This window comes from Typopeltis vanoorti, chromosome 26, assembly GCF_054136105.1.
Source record: "Typopeltis vanoorti isolate ZY-2024b chromosome 26, IOZ_Tvanoo_1.0, whole genome shotgun sequence".
Taxonomy (NCBI): domain Eukaryota; kingdom Metazoa; phylum Arthropoda; class Arachnida; order Uropygi; family Thelyphonidae; genus Typopeltis; species Typopeltis vanoorti.
This window is the reverse complement of record NC_143574.1, coordinates 6,510,422-6,528,763: the sequence shown is the minus strand read 5'-3', so window position 1 is coordinate 6,528,763 and position 18,342 is coordinate 6,510,422. Positions and strand designations below refer to the sequence as shown.

Genomic DNA, 18,342 nt, shown 5'->3' with positions numbered 1-18,342 from the left:
TTTATATTGAATTTCAAGTCCCGCCTGGGACTCGAAATTCAATATAAATTCAAATATAAAAATTCAAAATTGATGAGTTCCATTGAGGGATATTCATGATCATAAAGTTCAGGTATACTGAAACATCACTTTTGATATTTTCTTAACTGCCATCTTCTCAGCATAAAGGATTTCAAGACAGGTGGCTAGCTTCCTCTCTACATCCAGAGGTAATATATTTTGTTCTGTTTTTATTTCTTTTCATCTTTCCACCTTTGGTAAGCATGGGAGTAAGATGGATATTCTCCCTGCCAGTTGACACATTTAGGTCCTTTTTGCTGAGCAAGATTTATTATCATTCTTTTTTCTACTATACTGGGCACAGGTAGTAGAGCCATAATAGGCAAGTTTTGGCATGGACATATTTCTCACGTTTAAAGCATCTTAGTGGATTAAGGATGTGTGACACTGATCTGCTATAGGTCTTTGACCTTTTGTGTGTGGCTCATATAATAAAAAAATGTAGAACTTAACAAGAAAACTGAGATATCTTGTTTTTACTGATTGGAGGTTTAGGTGAATCAATAATGTTTCTGGTGGGAACCAGGTGATCATTTCTACATATCAAGATTTGCCTAATACCTGTTACTTCTTGATCTTTAAAGCTCTGAACATATCTCCTTATCTGGAACATCGGGGGAGATCACATTCTAATATCACATCGCTAGAACTGTTCAGTGTTTTATGAGGTGTTAAGTGGCATTCCATCCATTGATGTTACTCTGAGTAGTTTTCCTGAGTGCTATTGATATGATGTTTCCACAAGAATATCAATGTAGTTTTTTAACCATTTTGTGAGATCTAAACCCTTTTGAATAAAGAAGGGCAATATTTTTCTTATTGACTCTTTGCCTGTTGCATGGATGATGAGAAATACTGATACATTTATATTGGTGTCAAATGTCTTTTGTTTCTTATTTCCTTTATCAAATGATGTATCTATAAACATACTTGATTGGGGGGTGGGGGGTGGGGGGGGCCTTATGAAGGTACCCAAAAATCTGAGGATGCAGGATTCATGTTCAAAAGATTTTCTGTTCACTGCCAGAGCTCTCCATCCACCACGCTACACCAGCACTGAAGCGAGCCTTGCCCCTCTATCCCCAGACCATGGGGTAAGAAACTTGCTGCAGTACCTTTGACCCTTGCAGGCAAGCCTACTAGCTGATTGATCCTGGCCCAGCCATTCAGGACCATCAATCTTACTAAAGCAGAAGCTAATGCAAGACTGCAATGATCTCCCTTTCCATATGATGGGTTGCACCACACAGAAACATAGTAGCAGGATGTTGACCTGCAAGACAGTATAGAAAAGAGATCAGGAGAAGGAGAGAGTAAAGAGAATATGGAAAGAAAAGCAGAGAGAAAATGAGGAAGAACGAAAAGGGCTAGACCCATCACTGCGAGTTCTCTTTATCATCCCCCCCCCCCAATCTAGAAAGTAGAGGCAGCATCTGAAAACATATTCAGGGTAAGCTCCCTGTAAATGTAAGCTCCATGCTACATTCAAACCAAATATCAAACTAGCAACTCTCATCTGTTACTCCTAAAGACAAACTCAATCTTTTATCATAACCAAGAGTATATGAAATATCCTATACTTGTGATCTGACTTAGAATGGGCAGAAAGAAAGATCTGACATCTGGCTTGGATAACATAAGAAATACATTTGCTACAATCATTATAGCATGTCAAGACACTATGCTCTGAACAACTCATCATACAGGACAAGGGTAAAAAAAAATGTTACATAGCATTCATTATTAGTTGGAGAAACTGTTCCATTTTTGGAGTCAGCAGTAGCTATGTAACATTCATAAAACTTCAACAAATAAGGCTGTATCAATTTACCAAAAATCTAGGACAGTTATTTTAAGACTGAACTAATACTTGTAAAACTTCTCTTTAATCAAACAATATATCACACCCAAATGAGGAATTTAGTTCTTTGTGTTGTCCAGTATAATTTTAAACCATTCCACTATTAACTAATTGTTGCTGTTTGTGCTTTAAAGATGCTAAAAATAAAACAGTGAAATATCAACTGCTAAATAATTTTTTTTATTTCTTTACTTTGTATTGTGAATTAAACTGCAAAAAAAAAGCAAAGCTGAAATGAGAGAAAATATTCAAGAGAAATTACTTAGATAGAAAAACCATCAGAAACCTGAAATGTGGAAATGCAGCTGGAGTAGCTGATATTGATTAGAAATACTCAAATTTAGAAGTATAAAAGTTCTACTGTATAGTAGCTATCTGCATAATTCAGGTCAAATTCCAGATGACTGGAGTAGAGTTCTGATAGTACCCATTTATAAAAAAAAGGAAACAAAACAATCCTGAGTATGAGAATTATAGATGAATTTCATTACTGAGTGTTCAAGTAAACTTTTTACAAGCATATTTGGGAAAGGGCTAATAAATATTGTGAAAGGGGTGAAACTTTAAGAAAAAGTTGGGTTCTGGTCAAATTCAGGTAGTCAGGATCAAATATGCATTTTAAGACAAACTGTTTAGAAGTCATGAGAATGTAACAAGGAGCTGTATTTAAATTTTGTAGATTGTGAAAAAGCCATACCACAAGGTTGCAAGAGAAAAGCTGTTCAAAATGCTATAATTATATAGTAATGTGTGAACATTGTACAGAGCAATAAATAGCCTATATTTTAGTTATAAGTAAGCAGTTAGAACTAAAGAAGATACAGGAGTGGTTTGATGTAAAATCAGGGTGACAGAAGATTATGCATCATTTATATGGATTACATTTTTGAAGGAAAGTTGCATTAAATATGGTATCAAAATTGGAGATGCTAATCTCAGCTCTTCATGATGCAGATGTTATACTTTTGAACACATCTAGTATAAGTTTGCAGGATTCTTTAACTAAATTGAATAACTGCTATATCAAGTTGAATATGAAAACTAGCAATAAAAAGACAAAGACTACCAAAACAGAAATGAACACTGAAAATATCAGCTGCATCCTAAATGGGAAACCTATAGAACCAATTTTAACTTACAGATTTGAGAGCTGGGTAAATAAAACAGTTGACCAAAGGTTGGAGACCACAGCCATTAAAGTTCTGAGAAAAATTAGAACAGTGAACAGCCATCAATGGCATAATCATATGAAAAATGAAGATATTAAAAAGGAATCTATCAATAGGAATCTAATCTCAGGGTATTGGTTATTTAAATAGAATAAAATGGGGTGGAACAAAATTAACAAAATAGGTGTTTCATGCAAAGATGACAGTAAAATGACACAGTAAGCCGAAGACCTAAGTGAACTAATGTAGTTAGAAGTCTTAGAACAAATAAAATATATTTTTTTAAATAACGAAACCTGTGGTGAGATCATAACTAAAAGAAACACACATATTAACTTCAGTGAAAATTATTTAATTGTAAATATTTCATCCTAAGTATTTTAGGACATCATCAGTACAGTAGTTTAACCAATAATAGGAATAACATACAGTTAGGGCGCATGATTACAACAGAATCTCATTAAATGTGCGTAACGTGTTACAGAAGTAAAAAATAAATAAAAAATTATTTTACACAATTTTGTATGACAATTTCCCATGCTTTAGGAATAGTAAGAACGTCGTTGCGGTTTAAATTTGGTCTGTGTAGTAGGGCTTCAGGATCTTGAACTTCAAGACCACATTCGTCTTTTTAAACTGCAGAAATCTGGCCTATCTTTCAACACAGAATTGAAAATCCAAGCCATGGAATCCATTGGAAAAAATCTACACTTTTACATAGATCTTTATATAAACATGAACATTTATATAAAGAAAGTTTTGAAGCCCTACTACACAGACCAAATTTAAACCGCGACGACGTTCTTACTATTCCTAAAGTATGGGAAATTGTCATACAAAATTGTGTAAAATATTTTTTTTTACTTCTGTAACACGTTATGCACGTTTAATGAGATTCTATTGCAATCATGCACCCTAACTGTATATTATTCCTATTATTGTTTAAACTACTGTACTGATGATGTCCTAAGATACTTAGGATGAAATATTTACAATTAAATAATTTTAACTGTGGTTAATATGTGCATTTCTTTTAGTTAAATAAAATATATGATTTGACAATAAAGGAGTCCAGATAGATAACAGACTAATCTGGAGGAAAATTGTCAACAGTAAGTTAGTGATAATGTAAACTTTTCATGTAGTACTATCAAAGTATCCTGTACATTCCTTCCTTTGTGAGGAACTACATCTAAGCATGCTATTTCTTTCATCTGATCTTTCAGCAACACACTTTCATCAACAATCTCACGACACATTTTACCATTGACTGTCAACATTCACCATTTAACCCTCATGCATTTTATTCCCTCCACACAACTACTCTTGCTTATCTTGCACAAAATTTTCGCATTTCAGTAAGTAACAAATTCATTTCACACACACACACACTCCACCAAACAAAATGTCTTATGAAACTGTGCTTAATAGTTTTCATAAATTCATTTGATAATATATCATTAAGCATTTATTGAAAAATGGGTGTTTAGTGACTTGTTTCTTGTATAATTATGCACAAATATCATGATGAACAGTTCTTAATAATCAAAAACTATATACACATCATCTTTTAAATACTAACCTCTGATAAGTGAATTTATGCCTAATCGATTAACAAAGACATTATCAACAGCTTCATTTGAAGTGAAAAGTTCAGCAATAACATACAGTTCAGGTCTTACTTTACGAGCAGCATCCATTAGGTACTAAAAATGAAATCAACGATGTAATTATGCAAGCAATTAGTGAAATGCCTCAAACAATGAAAGAATTCTAAAAATAGAAATAGAAAAAAAAATTATAATTATAAATAACAAAATCCTAAGGATACACAACCTTGCAATCACTTACAGACCACATAAAAAAAATGGCATCCCTTATCTGCTCCACCAAAAACCAACCACATTCCCTAGACCTACCAGGTCCCTTGCAGAATCTCTGAACACAAGGACTACATCCATTTCCACCATTGCAGACATATCTGGTATGGTAGGAACTCAGCTGAATAAATTTATATAGAATAAGAAGGCCTGTGTGTAGCCACGGAACTGGTGGTTGCTTCCATAGCACTGGGCTGCCCGAAGAAAGTTGCTCTCAGCTCAAATGTAGTTGCTAACTAGAGAAACTTTTTTTTTTTCAACCTTTATTTGAGTGGTTCTTGAATTAGTTGATCTCCAGCATGGGCAAGTAGATTTCTTTTCCAAAAACCTCAGATTTTTTGGTCCTATGACCAAGAAAATCAACCATAGGACCCACACCATTTCAGACAATAAATAAATTGTGTTAAGGTTCACGAGATGCCATTACTTGTTATCCATCTCTGAATGCCATTTATAATTAGCATTATTCTTGGACAAGCTACCTCTGATTAACTTCTGGTGAAGACTGAACTGCCTCCCTCAGTTTCCAGAGGTTAGATAGGCCTAAAATAGCCTTGTCTACTATAGAGTGAGTTATCTGCTATTGCCTATAGGCAATTAATAGATATATAGAATAAGATAGAAATTACTTAAAACACTAAATTAGAGATTTACAAGACAGAATTCATGCCTCCTTTAACTTAGAGATCTGAGAGCTGGATTAGAAATAAAATACTTGATCAAAGACTGGAGACCACAGATATGAGAGTTCTGAGAAGGATTGGGGAAGAGTAAATAGATGGCATTAATGGCAGTATCATATTAAAAATGAGGATATTCAGCAGGAACTTGATATTGTTAGCATTTAAGAGTGGTTGAGGAGAGCTAGCCCCCACATGGCGTAGTTACTTAAACAGAATAGGAGAGGAAAAAGAAGCAAAAATAAGTATTTTTTTTTTCCAAGATAGCAGGAAGAGGTCCTAGATGAAGACAAATATTTAGACTGATTGATACTGTAAAAAGTATCATTAGAAGAGCAATACATAAGATCTTGTACTATTGGAGTCCTGACAGGTAAGAGATTAAATTTGAGGAAAACTGTTTATTATAATTTAATAATCATGTAAACTGTTCATTTAGTACTGACAATATCCTCTCTCTCTCTCCCATGTGAGTATATAATCAAAGTTTGATGACAAGGATGAAAAGCGAAAAAAGAATAAAGATATTAAGTAATGCAGCTATTATTGATAACAGTGTCCCAAATTTTAGACACAGACAGTCCACCAGAATGGTTTAGGCTTGGATGGTGAAGAAGGTCCTGCATATCTCCTAGCTTCTGTATAGTATAACTTCATTATAGAGATGATATGGCTAATATTGTTAATTCCATTTTTACCAAGGCCAAATCTGTGGTGGTGTTTTTGAATTTAATACAAGACTGAACTTCTGAAATATGTTTTGCAATAGATCAGGCTGTTTAAAGCAGAACAAACTGCAGTTACAAGGAATCTGATCTATGCCAGGTAAAGACTGTACTTCAGAATCTGAAGAAGGTAACAAAGAACAGATTTGGTTGATAACCTTAAACTTGGCTGCAAGATGAAATTTCTTAGGCATATGAGCAACATGTGCAGAGGTGCCTCTAATATATGGTAGTCATCTCTTCTTGATTCTTTTTCAATGAAAAAAAAAAAAAAAGACTCAGATGAGGAACATACTGACAGTAAGCATTTATGTAAGCACCTCCTTATACAGCTTAGAGGAATGGCCTCTTGACTCCCTCTACTCTATGAGAAATCTTTTGAAACATATAAGTTAGTGAGGGTTGTTACCACATTAATCTGGTAACAACCCTCACTAACTTATATGTTTCAATCACATCCTCTCTCCTTCTATTCACAAGGCTCTGCAAGTTACATTCCCTCAACCACTCCTGATATCTGACATTCCATAGACCTGACATTGACTTAGTAAATCTTTTCTGGACCTTCTCTAAAGCATCCTCATTCCCTTGAAAACCAGGCAACCAAATCTATACAGTAGTACAGTAGTCTATATGTAGACTGATCAATCCTTATACAAGGGGAACACAACTTCCTTGCTTTTTTGAATGTCAAAGTCCTTCTAAGTCATTGTGATGTTCTTATAATTTTAGCAGCATAACTCCTAAATTTCAATCCTCAGTCCACCATCACTCCCAAATCTCTCAACTCTTCAACCTCCTTTAAAATTTCCCCACTAACTGTATTCTCTGCATCCCAACCTTGCCTACCAAATTTCATCTCGCACTTCGCAACATTAAATTAACAGCTCCACAAACATTATCTATTGAGATCCTACTTCAAGGCCAAAACATCTGCTCTACTTCACACAGTTCTTCCAAACTTTGCATCATCAAACAGCTGCATATCCCCAATTAAGTTGATCGCAATATCATTAACATGCCAGTTAAACTTTCATAGTTAAGAATTTATGGAAACCCAAAACACGTTAAATTAATTGCTTTACTGAATATTAGGAAAGTAACATTCGACAGTTCAACCTCTGTGTTGAAGTCATCATCAGGAAAATACATTATAAGCTACATGCTACTGCACTTTACAAAGGTAAAATGAATCTACCTGCTTATTAATCTTTTACTTAACCTGACCTCTTGTGGAAAAACTAAAATAATAATATTAAATTTTAAAAAATTATACATTAAAAAATTAAATTAAAAAAAAGATAAATATAAAAGTAAATTAAAAATTAAAATTAAATTAAAATAAATAAAAAATAAACAAAATATTTTTTAAAAATAAATGAATTAAAAACAGAACTACATTAAACATTTCTAAAGTCCTCTTGTATTGAGATTTTCTTCTGGGCTTGTTCTGGTTGCTATAAGGGTTGCAGATGGGTTCTCCACATTCTTGGAATGATTAATCCATCATTTTTGTTCAGGTTTGGATAGTGTTTTAGCATTTCAGAGGCTTCTTTGAATTTTCTCTCAAACCAGGTTTTGATGCGATGTAGGGACTTGGTGCCTTTCCAGTCAATTCTATGGTATGTTTGGAGTGCATAGTCTGATAGGCTTTTTTTACCATAGTGGAGGTATTTAATGTGTTGTTTGTGGTCTTCTTTTCTGATTGGGATTGTGTGTCCTGTTTCCCCCTATGTAGGGTAGGTTATATGTACATTGAATTTTTTCGTAAACACCTGGGTGGACCAGGATCTTCGGAAGAACTGAGTACATTTTTTTATTTTGTTGGGGGGAGCGGGTTGAAGGTAGTCTTAATATTTAGATCTTCTTCCATAGATCACCTGCCCAGGGTTTACGAAATCCAATGTATATTGGATTTCGTAAACCCCTGGGTGGATTTGAAAGTGAATTTTCTTGAAATTCACACTTGCTCTTGTTATCATTCAGGTTGTGAGAGGTGTGATTGGAGTCTGATTAGCTGAATAATGAATTACTGACCATTTAAAATTATACATTTAGAAATTTATGTACATTTAAATCATACAAATACAACATTTATTTTATGAACGATATTCTATATTTTTCAATTTAGCTACTTGAATACAAATTCTACCCAACGGTTCTTCTTTATGAACTGGTCAATAACATCGTCATAAAAAGTTGATTGTAACTTAATTTTCCCAAGCAACATGCACACTTGTAAAGGCTGCCTGAAGCTCACCGGCTAGAGCTATGTTGGCTGCGTATGGCCTGTGTTTAGACAACAGAGCGAGACGACATGAAATGGCTATGCATGAGCATGAAATCACAGTGCTTCTGCGAGAACCTGGAAGCTCCTACAACCAAGCAAGCCAAGGTAGCTTTGACTAGACGAGCAAGTATTGGCCTTCGATACGTAACGCAAAGCTTGATTATTGCTGCCCAAGTTTAAGACGTCTTCTGTCTACAAAAATAAAAGCCTAAATGGAATGCTTGTAAATGCATGCATTTATTAACAAATAAATATTACTTCTTTCTCAATTAATGAGAAAGAAGAATGAGGATAGCAAGCATGGAGAATTCGCCCCTTATCTGGAGTATATACAAATATACAAGGACAAGCTGAGTTACTTTACACACAGTAAGCTAAAGAAACAATGATTTGATCACCGGTTATTCTACTGGCATGACTTCTAGTGAAAAAAAAAAAAAAAATTACAATTAATTAATTATTTAGAAACTACATCAAAGCTAAATTCTATTTAAGATAACATGAGAAAAACATTCTTTCTTATAGATAGTCTTCTTTCAGTAATAATGATGTCCTATTTTTAACATTACAATTGTTATTTTAGATTTAGGATTCTGGATTATCTACAGTCCTGTTTATAGTTAAGTCTTAGAGAGAAAGGTTCCGTGGGTAGAATATGTGCCTTCCATATGCTTGGGATATTTAGACCATTATTATTGTTCAGATTGGGGTGGTTGATAAGAATCTCAAAGACTTCCTTAAATTTACGTTCATACTCCATGAATTATCAGGATTCTGATAATTCATGGAGATTCGACCCACAAGCGATGCAATCGATATGGTAAGCTGAAGATTCATGTTTCTGGTTTGATCAATTGACTGGCTTTTTAAAAATGGTGTAGGGACAGCAATGTCATTCCGAATTGCAAACTAAAGAGAAAATTTATCTCAACAAAGGTGTAATGAATATATCACTGCATGGAGAAAGTGTTACTCAGAGAACAGATCCAGGCTACGAGAAAAAACTTGGCCGTTACTCAAAACCAGGTACAAAATGAACTTACAAGTTACTTGAACGCAGATATTTGGATTATCCTCGAAAAGATTACAGACAACATGGCAAACCATATCCTTCAAACTAAGAAAGAAAATCTCATATTCAAACTTCATAGATTAAAAGATCAACAAAATCAACGGACATATTTGAATTTCTCGACATGTTAACAACCAACCAGAAGCAAGAATCAACAGGAGCCACCAATCGCCGGCAGGTAACAGTAACATAGTCAACCTATCCAACCCCTCCTTAAACAAAGATGAACACTCACTACTCAGCAAAGGTCTAAATTTTGCTGTAGCAGCAAGATCGATGAACAAACTGGATTTTATTTGTAATATTGAAAGATGCTTAAGATTCATCCCAAATAACATAGCAGACAAAATACGTTTAGAAACCACCAACATTTTAAATATAAATCATAAGAAAACAATAACAAGTAAATTAACGAAACACGAATTAATGGCAGTGAAATCATTAAAATCAAATCCGAACATCATAATAACTAGAGCCGATAAAGGAAGTGACACTGTTATTCTAAACCTAACCACTTATTTAGAAAAAATTAATTTGCTAGTCTCGGACAATAGCACATACCAACGTTTGAACTATGACCCAACCAATAGAATAAAAAAGAAAACAGAGAAACTACTTAAATCTATTACTACATGGCCTGATGATACAGTCAAAAAACTACTTCCACACTAAGCTTGTTCACCAAGAATTTACGGTCTACCAAAGATACACAAACAAAACACACCATTCTGGCCAACAGTCGAAGGTATAGATAGCCCAAATTACCACCCAGCCAAGAAATTAGCACCAACACTCAAGGAGTTGGTAGGTCATTCCCTCTCCTATATCAGAAACACACAACACTTCATAAACATAATCAAAGACATTACATTTGAAAAAGATAATTTATTAGTCAGTTTTGATGTCTCAGCCCTCTTTACGAATGTCCTGATCAATGACACAATCCTTCTTTTATAGAACAAATTCCCTCCAGATATCACAACACTCTTTGCACGTGTATTATGTTCTGGTTATTTCGTATAACAAAATGCTTTCTACCTACAAAAAAAAAAAAAAAAAAAAAAAAAAAAAAAAAAAAAAAAAAAGGCACAGCCATGGGCTCACCATTATCCCCCCCTCCCCATTGATAAATTTTATATGGAACATTTTGAGCAACATGCTCTAGATTCCTCTCCTTTAAAACCCAAAGTCTGGCTTAGATACATTGACGATGTTTCTGCGATCTGGTCCCATGGCCACCAGACACTTTTCTTAGCTACCTAAATAAACAACGCAAATGCATACAGTTCACAATTGAGATTGAAAAATAGAACACACTTCCGTTTCTAGATACACTTGTCACACGTCTTCCTTCTGGCAGTCTTTCTTCACTGTTTACTGGAAACTGACATATACTGGCCGATATATATAGACATAAACTCCTACCACCACCCAACACAAAAACTAATTGTCATTAATATTCTAAAAAACAGAGCTTTGAAGATCTGCTCCAATGAACATGTGCCGAAAGATGAATTTAAAGTTATCAACAATACTTTTCTAAAAAATGTTACAGCCAAAACACGATTAACAAAATTCTCAACAAGACCTCAATAAAAAAACAAAGATGAACCAGTCTACAATAAAACTATAACCATTCCTTACATTAAAGGGATATCAGATAAAATAAACAGAATACTACAAAAATACAACCTCAAAGCCACCTTCAAACCACCTGCAAAATTAAAAAGCTCACTCAACTCATCCAAAGACCCACTCCCTCCGCTGGCTCACCCTGGAGTATACCGTATTTATTGCACCTGTAATATACTATATATAGGGGAAACAGCATGCACAATTCCTATCAGACAAAAGGAACATAAACGATACATTAAATATAATAACTATGGTGAAGCTGACCTTTCTGATCATGCCCTAAACACTTTACATAGAATTGACTGGAAAAGCACCAGTTGCTCGCATCGCACCAAAACATGATATGAACACAAATTTAAGGAAGCCTGTGAAATTCTTATCAACCAACCCCATCTGAACAATAATGATGGTCTAAAAATCCCAAGCATATGGAAGGCACATATTCTACCCACAGAACCTTTCTCTCTAAGAGTTAACTATAAACAGGACTGTACATAATCCAGAATCCTAAATCAAAAATAACAATTGTAATGTTAAAAATAGGACATTTTTAACATTACAATTGTAGGTCGAAACGTGGGGAAATTAAGAGTCATTTAAATTCAAAGTTAAGATTCTTGAATTGATAATTTTAGCTGCTTATTCTGAATATTAAAACATCACTCAATGTTTTAGTCCTACTATATTAATACCTCTATTTTAATTAATCCTACTATATTTTAATTAATCCCACTATATTTATATCTCTATTGCTCTCTTACTGGTTTCCTGATTTAATTCTCTCATTTTTTAATATCTTATAATTAAATGGTGTATAATTTGCTGTTTTTCTTATGAATTTCATTTTGACCATTTTTTTCCCTATCACATCCACCACCCTCTGCATAAAAAACATTTTTCACTTTCTTATTCACCACTCTTATTCTTATTTAAAGAGACAAACAATCTTTTGTGACTTTATCCAAATACAAATCTATGTATATATCTCAATCATATCACCAATTGGCCATCTATCCATCAAGCTCTGCATTTTATTAGTATGAGGATTAGTGAGGATTCTTTTTCTTCTGCTAAGCCCTTTTTTTTTATAACCATTTATGGTTATAGGCCTCACTCAAGTATTATTGTTATTATTATATGACAACTCCATGGAGTTCAGTGACTCATTGAGGGAGGGTACCCACTCTATAACTCTGTCTCCACCATTCCATTCACCAACTACAATGAAACCACAATTACAATAATCATCTACATCAATGCCATCTACCACCTCACAGACAATCACAAACATCCATGCCCGTGGCAGGATTATAATGATATAATTTTAATATCATTAAATAATAATGATAATAATACTGTACAAAGATAAATTCCAAACATGGTCAGGCCATCCCAGTAATAAGGACGACATGATAAAAACACAGTTCGTTTTTTGATAGAATGTTAAGGAGCAGACAGTGTCCATAACCAGACTATTCAATAAGTACTACCTTGTCAGGGAGGTCCTAATGAAATGAAAGTAGCCTAAAACCATCATGTGTAAAGACATTACAAAACAGAAGCTAAAATTACTCTTATTTATTTTTGGAAGAAGGATTAGACATTGAAAAGGTTGGTCAGGACTAGGATACGATACAAGGTTGATGAGTACAAGTTCTTTGTGAAAGTTTGTATCATTTTGATATTATTCATAAAATGAAAAGAGATGGAAGAAGAGAGTGGCCATTCCCAAAGTTCAATAATGAAATGATAAACAAGAGAATGAGAAGTACAGGATAATATCAAAAAGAAACTGGACTGTGCTGGACACTTGGCAACAGATTGAGTTCCAGTCTTCTGACACCATGTGTCATTGGCATAGACATCGTCGAGACAGCCTAGCTCGTGGCATTGAGCTGTGTGCACTAGAATTCATGTAACATGCATTATTTTTATCACATGTTTATATCATTCTGTGATTTTGCCATGAAAGCCAAATTAGAAAAGGATAAATGTAAAATTTTGCATAAAATAGAAATCTGCCACAGAGACCCCAAATTAGTTCATAATGCATATGAAAATGAAGCCATGAGATGAACTCAGTGTTTTGAGTGGTATACTCATATTTTAAGAAGGGCCAAACCACCTAGAAGAATGACAAAAATCTGAGACGCTCGTCCACCAGCACAACCCACAAAAATTTCACAGATCATCCTTGCAGATCAACGCATCACCATGCAGGAAGTTGCTGACAGAGTTGGGATTTCATATGGAGCAGTTCTAGCGATCATATCACTGTCAACTTCATTTCCCATCTCTTGACCTCTGACAAGAAGGAGCACCATATGAATGTCTGTTGGGATCTTCATCCACAGGCGATTGATGACCCAACCTTGATCTCAAGGGTCATAATAGGGGATGTGGGTTTACAGCTACTGCCTGAAGACAAAACAGTAATCATCACAGTGGAAGAGTCTGCATTCTCCAAGACTGAAGAAGGCAAGTCAAATCAGGAGTGTCACAAAGAGCATGCGATCATCTTTTTCAATATTAAGGGGATTGTATATTGAGAATTTGTACCACTTTTTCAGATGGTCAACACAGAATTCTACTGCAACGTTTTAAGGTGGTTGAGAGAAGACATTCATCACAAAAGACTAGCTGAAACTGTGGTGAAGCTGGCTCCTCCACCACACAATACTCCCTTTCACTGATCCTCAAAAACACAGAAGTTTTGGGTGGCCAACAGCATGGCAGTCATCCCACATCCTCCATACTCTGCCAGATTTAGTCCTGTGTGACATCTGTTTGTTTCCAAAAATGAAATTGAAGCTGAGTTCAACACTATTAAGGAGATTCAAGATGAATCACAAGTGATGCTTGATGCACTTCAACAAAAAGACTTCCAGGTAGTATTTGGACCATGGAAAAAGAGGTGGGATCATTGCATAAACTCAGAAGGGGGATGTTTGAAGAACGTTGAGTCCAAATTTAAATTGGATAAGTTGTAAAGACTTTATTAGCCTAGTCCAGTTTCTTTTTGATAGCACCTCATAAATTTTGTAAGTGGAACAAGTTGCAAATAAGTTTAAAACACAGCATAACAGATATTATGATGGTGAGTGCAAACCTTGTGCAATAAGTCATAACTCAATGAAGATCTAAAATTGATGACGATTTGTTTTCATGTATAAGTTTTCTTAAAAAAAGAGAGAATTCTAAGAATTTAATTTCTGAATCAATAGCAAAACTGGGCATAATCTCTCAACTCCAATCTCAGTAAACAAGCATCAAATTTTATTTTTTAAACAACAGGAAATATGAATAATGACACCAGTCTATTTCTTATGCAGTGAAAATCTATAACTATAAATCTTATTATCACAGCTGTGTATAATAATATATAATTAATCTTTACCTCAGCAACATGAATTGGGGTGCTATGACAATTATCTAGTCGTATTCCATGAAACACTTCAGCCACTTGTTGGACATATTTAGTCATGTAATTCCAAAGGAATGGACAATCTTGTGGACTCATTTGATACCGGAGTTTAACGCTATCTCCCCATGCTATAAGTTCACGTCTAATATAAACATTAGATCCTGGTTCTGCAAAATTACGCAAAGGATCATCTCCCATCACCCATCCATTGTGGGCCATTAAATAGCAAGCATCTGGACCAAACATGATTCCTTCTTCTTCTTTGAATGGAACCATTGAACCATGATGGGTGAAATACCTATTAAAATAGTTGATAATGATTTGCAAGATTACAAAATATTATTAGTACATTTAAAAGTGTCTGTAAATATTCTGTAAGACAAAGACTCTCGATATGGTTGGAGGATAGAAATCATTAAATCTCTTTTGAACTAAATTGCTTTATATAGCAAAGATTCAACTTGAAGTTATTCAAAAACATTACCATTTTGTCTTCATTAAACAAATAAGAGCATCATTTATGTGATGGAAAAGTAATGGGGGGGGGGGAAGATAGTTGAGCAGACATAAATTATCATTAAATCTCTTTTAAATTAATGATTTATATTTTTCAATTAATAATTACAGTGGTATCTCGCTAATCCGAACCTCTTTAGTCTGAACCCTCCAGTAATCCGAACTGCGGTTTGAAAAAAAAAAAGTTGTACTTATGTATTATTATTTTGTGTACTACTATTTTTATTTAATAATTATTATTTTAACTATTTATTTTATTATTATTACTACGGTACAGTATTTTTTTTTCATACTGTCGATTATACGGTTATACTGGAGGCCTATTTTGATTTATTGTGTGTACACGTTTGTTTTTTTATACTGTACAGTAGGTACTGTATTGTCGGCATGAATCACAAATATACACAAAAAGAGGAAATTCCAAACATGCATAATTTGGTTAAAAATATAAATCCAGAGGTTGAAATTTCAAAACAGATGCTACAGAATGGATTACAGGTAGAAATGAAAGTGAATTCGAAATCAAATCAGATGCTGAAATTATAAATATGATGCTACACTATGAATTACAAGACGATGATGACGATAAAGAACTTGAAGGAAAAAAAAAGTAAAACATGAAGAGGCAGTTGACAGTTTTAATATGTGTATAGAATGATACGCCATTCCACAAAATTTTATTGCTAATGCAGCTCCAAGAGAAGCATCTGAAAAAAGATTAGCTTCCAACAAGCAAAAGAAAACCAGCTACTTTTTGACAAAGAAATTAAAAAAAAAAAAATTGTGTTATTTTGTGAACTTTTTTGTGTGTGTCGTTGTACAAGAAAGTGATATTTTTTACGCAAATTAAATTACATACTGAACACTGCAATTTTATTAAATTGGAATCCTCAACAATACAGGTACATACAAATTAAATGTTTTACTAAAATAAACTTGTGTACTGTATTTTTTTTTTGTTTTACTTTACAGTACAGTAGCTTTTTTCTATCAGTTAATTTATTTACAGAATTAAATTGATGTACCATTAGAATCTGATTATTTTTGTCTTAAACTAAAATTTTGTCTTAAACGCTAGTTATTGTCTCTTGGGGGATAATTCGCTAATCCGAACTTTTTTCTAATACAAACGAGCACTGGTTTTTATTAGTTCAGATTAGAGAGATACCACTGTAATAACAATTTTATTAAAAATAAATGCAATTACAAAATGAAATTTGTTTAATGATTGTCAGCAATGATTACCATGTTGTTTTAATTTTTTCACTATTAATCTTAAATTTTCCAGCAGTTTAAAATAGAGTCCCACTGAGCTTGAGTATTCTTAAGCTCGTTTCTGCATTAAAAAACCTTTGCTGAACCCACTTTTCAACACATTTCAATTGTGAGTGTGGTAGTGTGGTGACATCCATTATGAATATAATTCAGTTCAACTCACTTACTAATGGCTAAATTTTTAAAGGATGAAGTTAGGTAGAATGTTCAGTCTTGTATGAAAATAATACTGAGCAAGATTTTTAGTAAAATATAAATTGCAGGCGTAGACTTCTGTGGCTAATTGGTTCAAAAGACATATTTCGGTGATTACACCACATTTTTTATTATTCAGTTATACAATATACTGAAATAATAGTTCCCGACAAGTTTCATAAATCGTAGAATTTACATTTCAGGGGTAAATAGTATAACTTAAAGTTTAAACAAGAGAAATTAATAAATACAAATCATAACCATCTGGCTATTCATAAACTCAAATAACAGAATGCAGATATAAAACGTTATTGACGTTGAACAATACTGGACGATGTCATATGTTCTTGTTCATACAGTCAGAGCTCAGATTGAGGAAGATTTTTTTATTAGAGCTGACCAAACTTGATGGAGAATTAAACCTTGATTTTTATTGTATGGATTTGGTTTTTCAGTATATTAGCAGCTTTTTTAAATTTTCTTATGTAGCAGTTGTTTTCTATGTATGACATCGTCGTTTTCTGCCAGAGTACATCGTGTCCAGTGGAAGTGGTATAGAAAGCAAGACCCATTTTTTGTTCTCTTTTGTATTGTACGTCTTTTTAGTGTTCAGCCATGCGTATTTCTCCAGATCTTCCTGTCTGTCCTACGTAGCAAATCCCGCAAGAGTAATGGATTTTGTAGATTCCTGGTTTTTTAAGAGAATGATGAGGTGGTTTTGGTGGATGTAGGAATCTTGAGATTTCTTTCATAGGAAGGCAGGCTACTTTTACGTTGTGTTTGTTCATTAATTTGGCTAGCTTATCTGTAACATTTTTGATATAAGGAAGCGAGATTGCATTTTTGTAATCCTGTTTTATTGTGTTTTTAGTTGGAGGCATTTTAAGGATTCTCTTGATGATTTTTATTTCATACCCATTCTGTTGGAGGATTTGTGTTGAAGGAATTTGAGGATTTTTTATGAAGGAAGATGTTTTTCCTATAAATGCTACAGAATATGATAATAAAATGAAAAGTCTCCTGGAGGATACAAACACCTACAAACCCTTAGACAGAGACCCGACTTCGCATAGACGTAAAAAAACAAATGATCTCATAAAAAAGTGCCTCTCTGGACGGAAGAACTTAAAAAACACTTACAATCAAAACATCCTTTGATACCAAGAATCTATGGTGTTCCAAAGATCCACAAGACAGATATACCTTTAAGACCAATAGTAGATGGAAGAGATTCACGACTTCCAACTTGGCAAAATACATCACCAACATATCTCACATCGTATAGGAAAAACATCTTCCTTCATAAAAAATAGTACACATATCATAGAAAAAGTGAATGATATACATATCGGTTCATCATACATCTTAGCAAGTCTAGACATTATCAGCTTGTTAACAAATGTTCCGAGACAAGAAATTTTGAATCTCCTAGAAGACCTCTTCCCTCCGGACATCTTAGATCTTTTTAAACATTGTATAAACAATACTTTTTTCACCTATCAAGACAGAATCTAGAAACTAAAAGAAGGACTGGCCATGGGTTCATCATTATCACCGGTA

The 18,342-nt window shown here is 33.9% G+C and overlaps 1 protein-coding gene across 1 annotated transcript in view; it reads right to left on the bottom strand.

Moving 5' to 3' along the window:
• LOC150092290 (glycogen debranching enzyme) overlaps positions 1-18,342 on the bottom strand; it is a 461,626-nt gene that overhangs the window by 317,441 nt on the left and 125,843 nt on the right. The window contains exons 9-10 of the mRNA XM_090414998.1: positions 14,770-15,094; positions 4,673-4,796 (exon numbers count right to left, since the gene is read on the bottom strand). Coding sequence (XP_090271124.1) covers positions 4,673-4,796; positions 14,770-15,094 — 449 coding nt within the window. The remainder of the gene's footprint in view (positions 1-4,672; positions 4,797-14,769; positions 15,095-18,342) is intronic.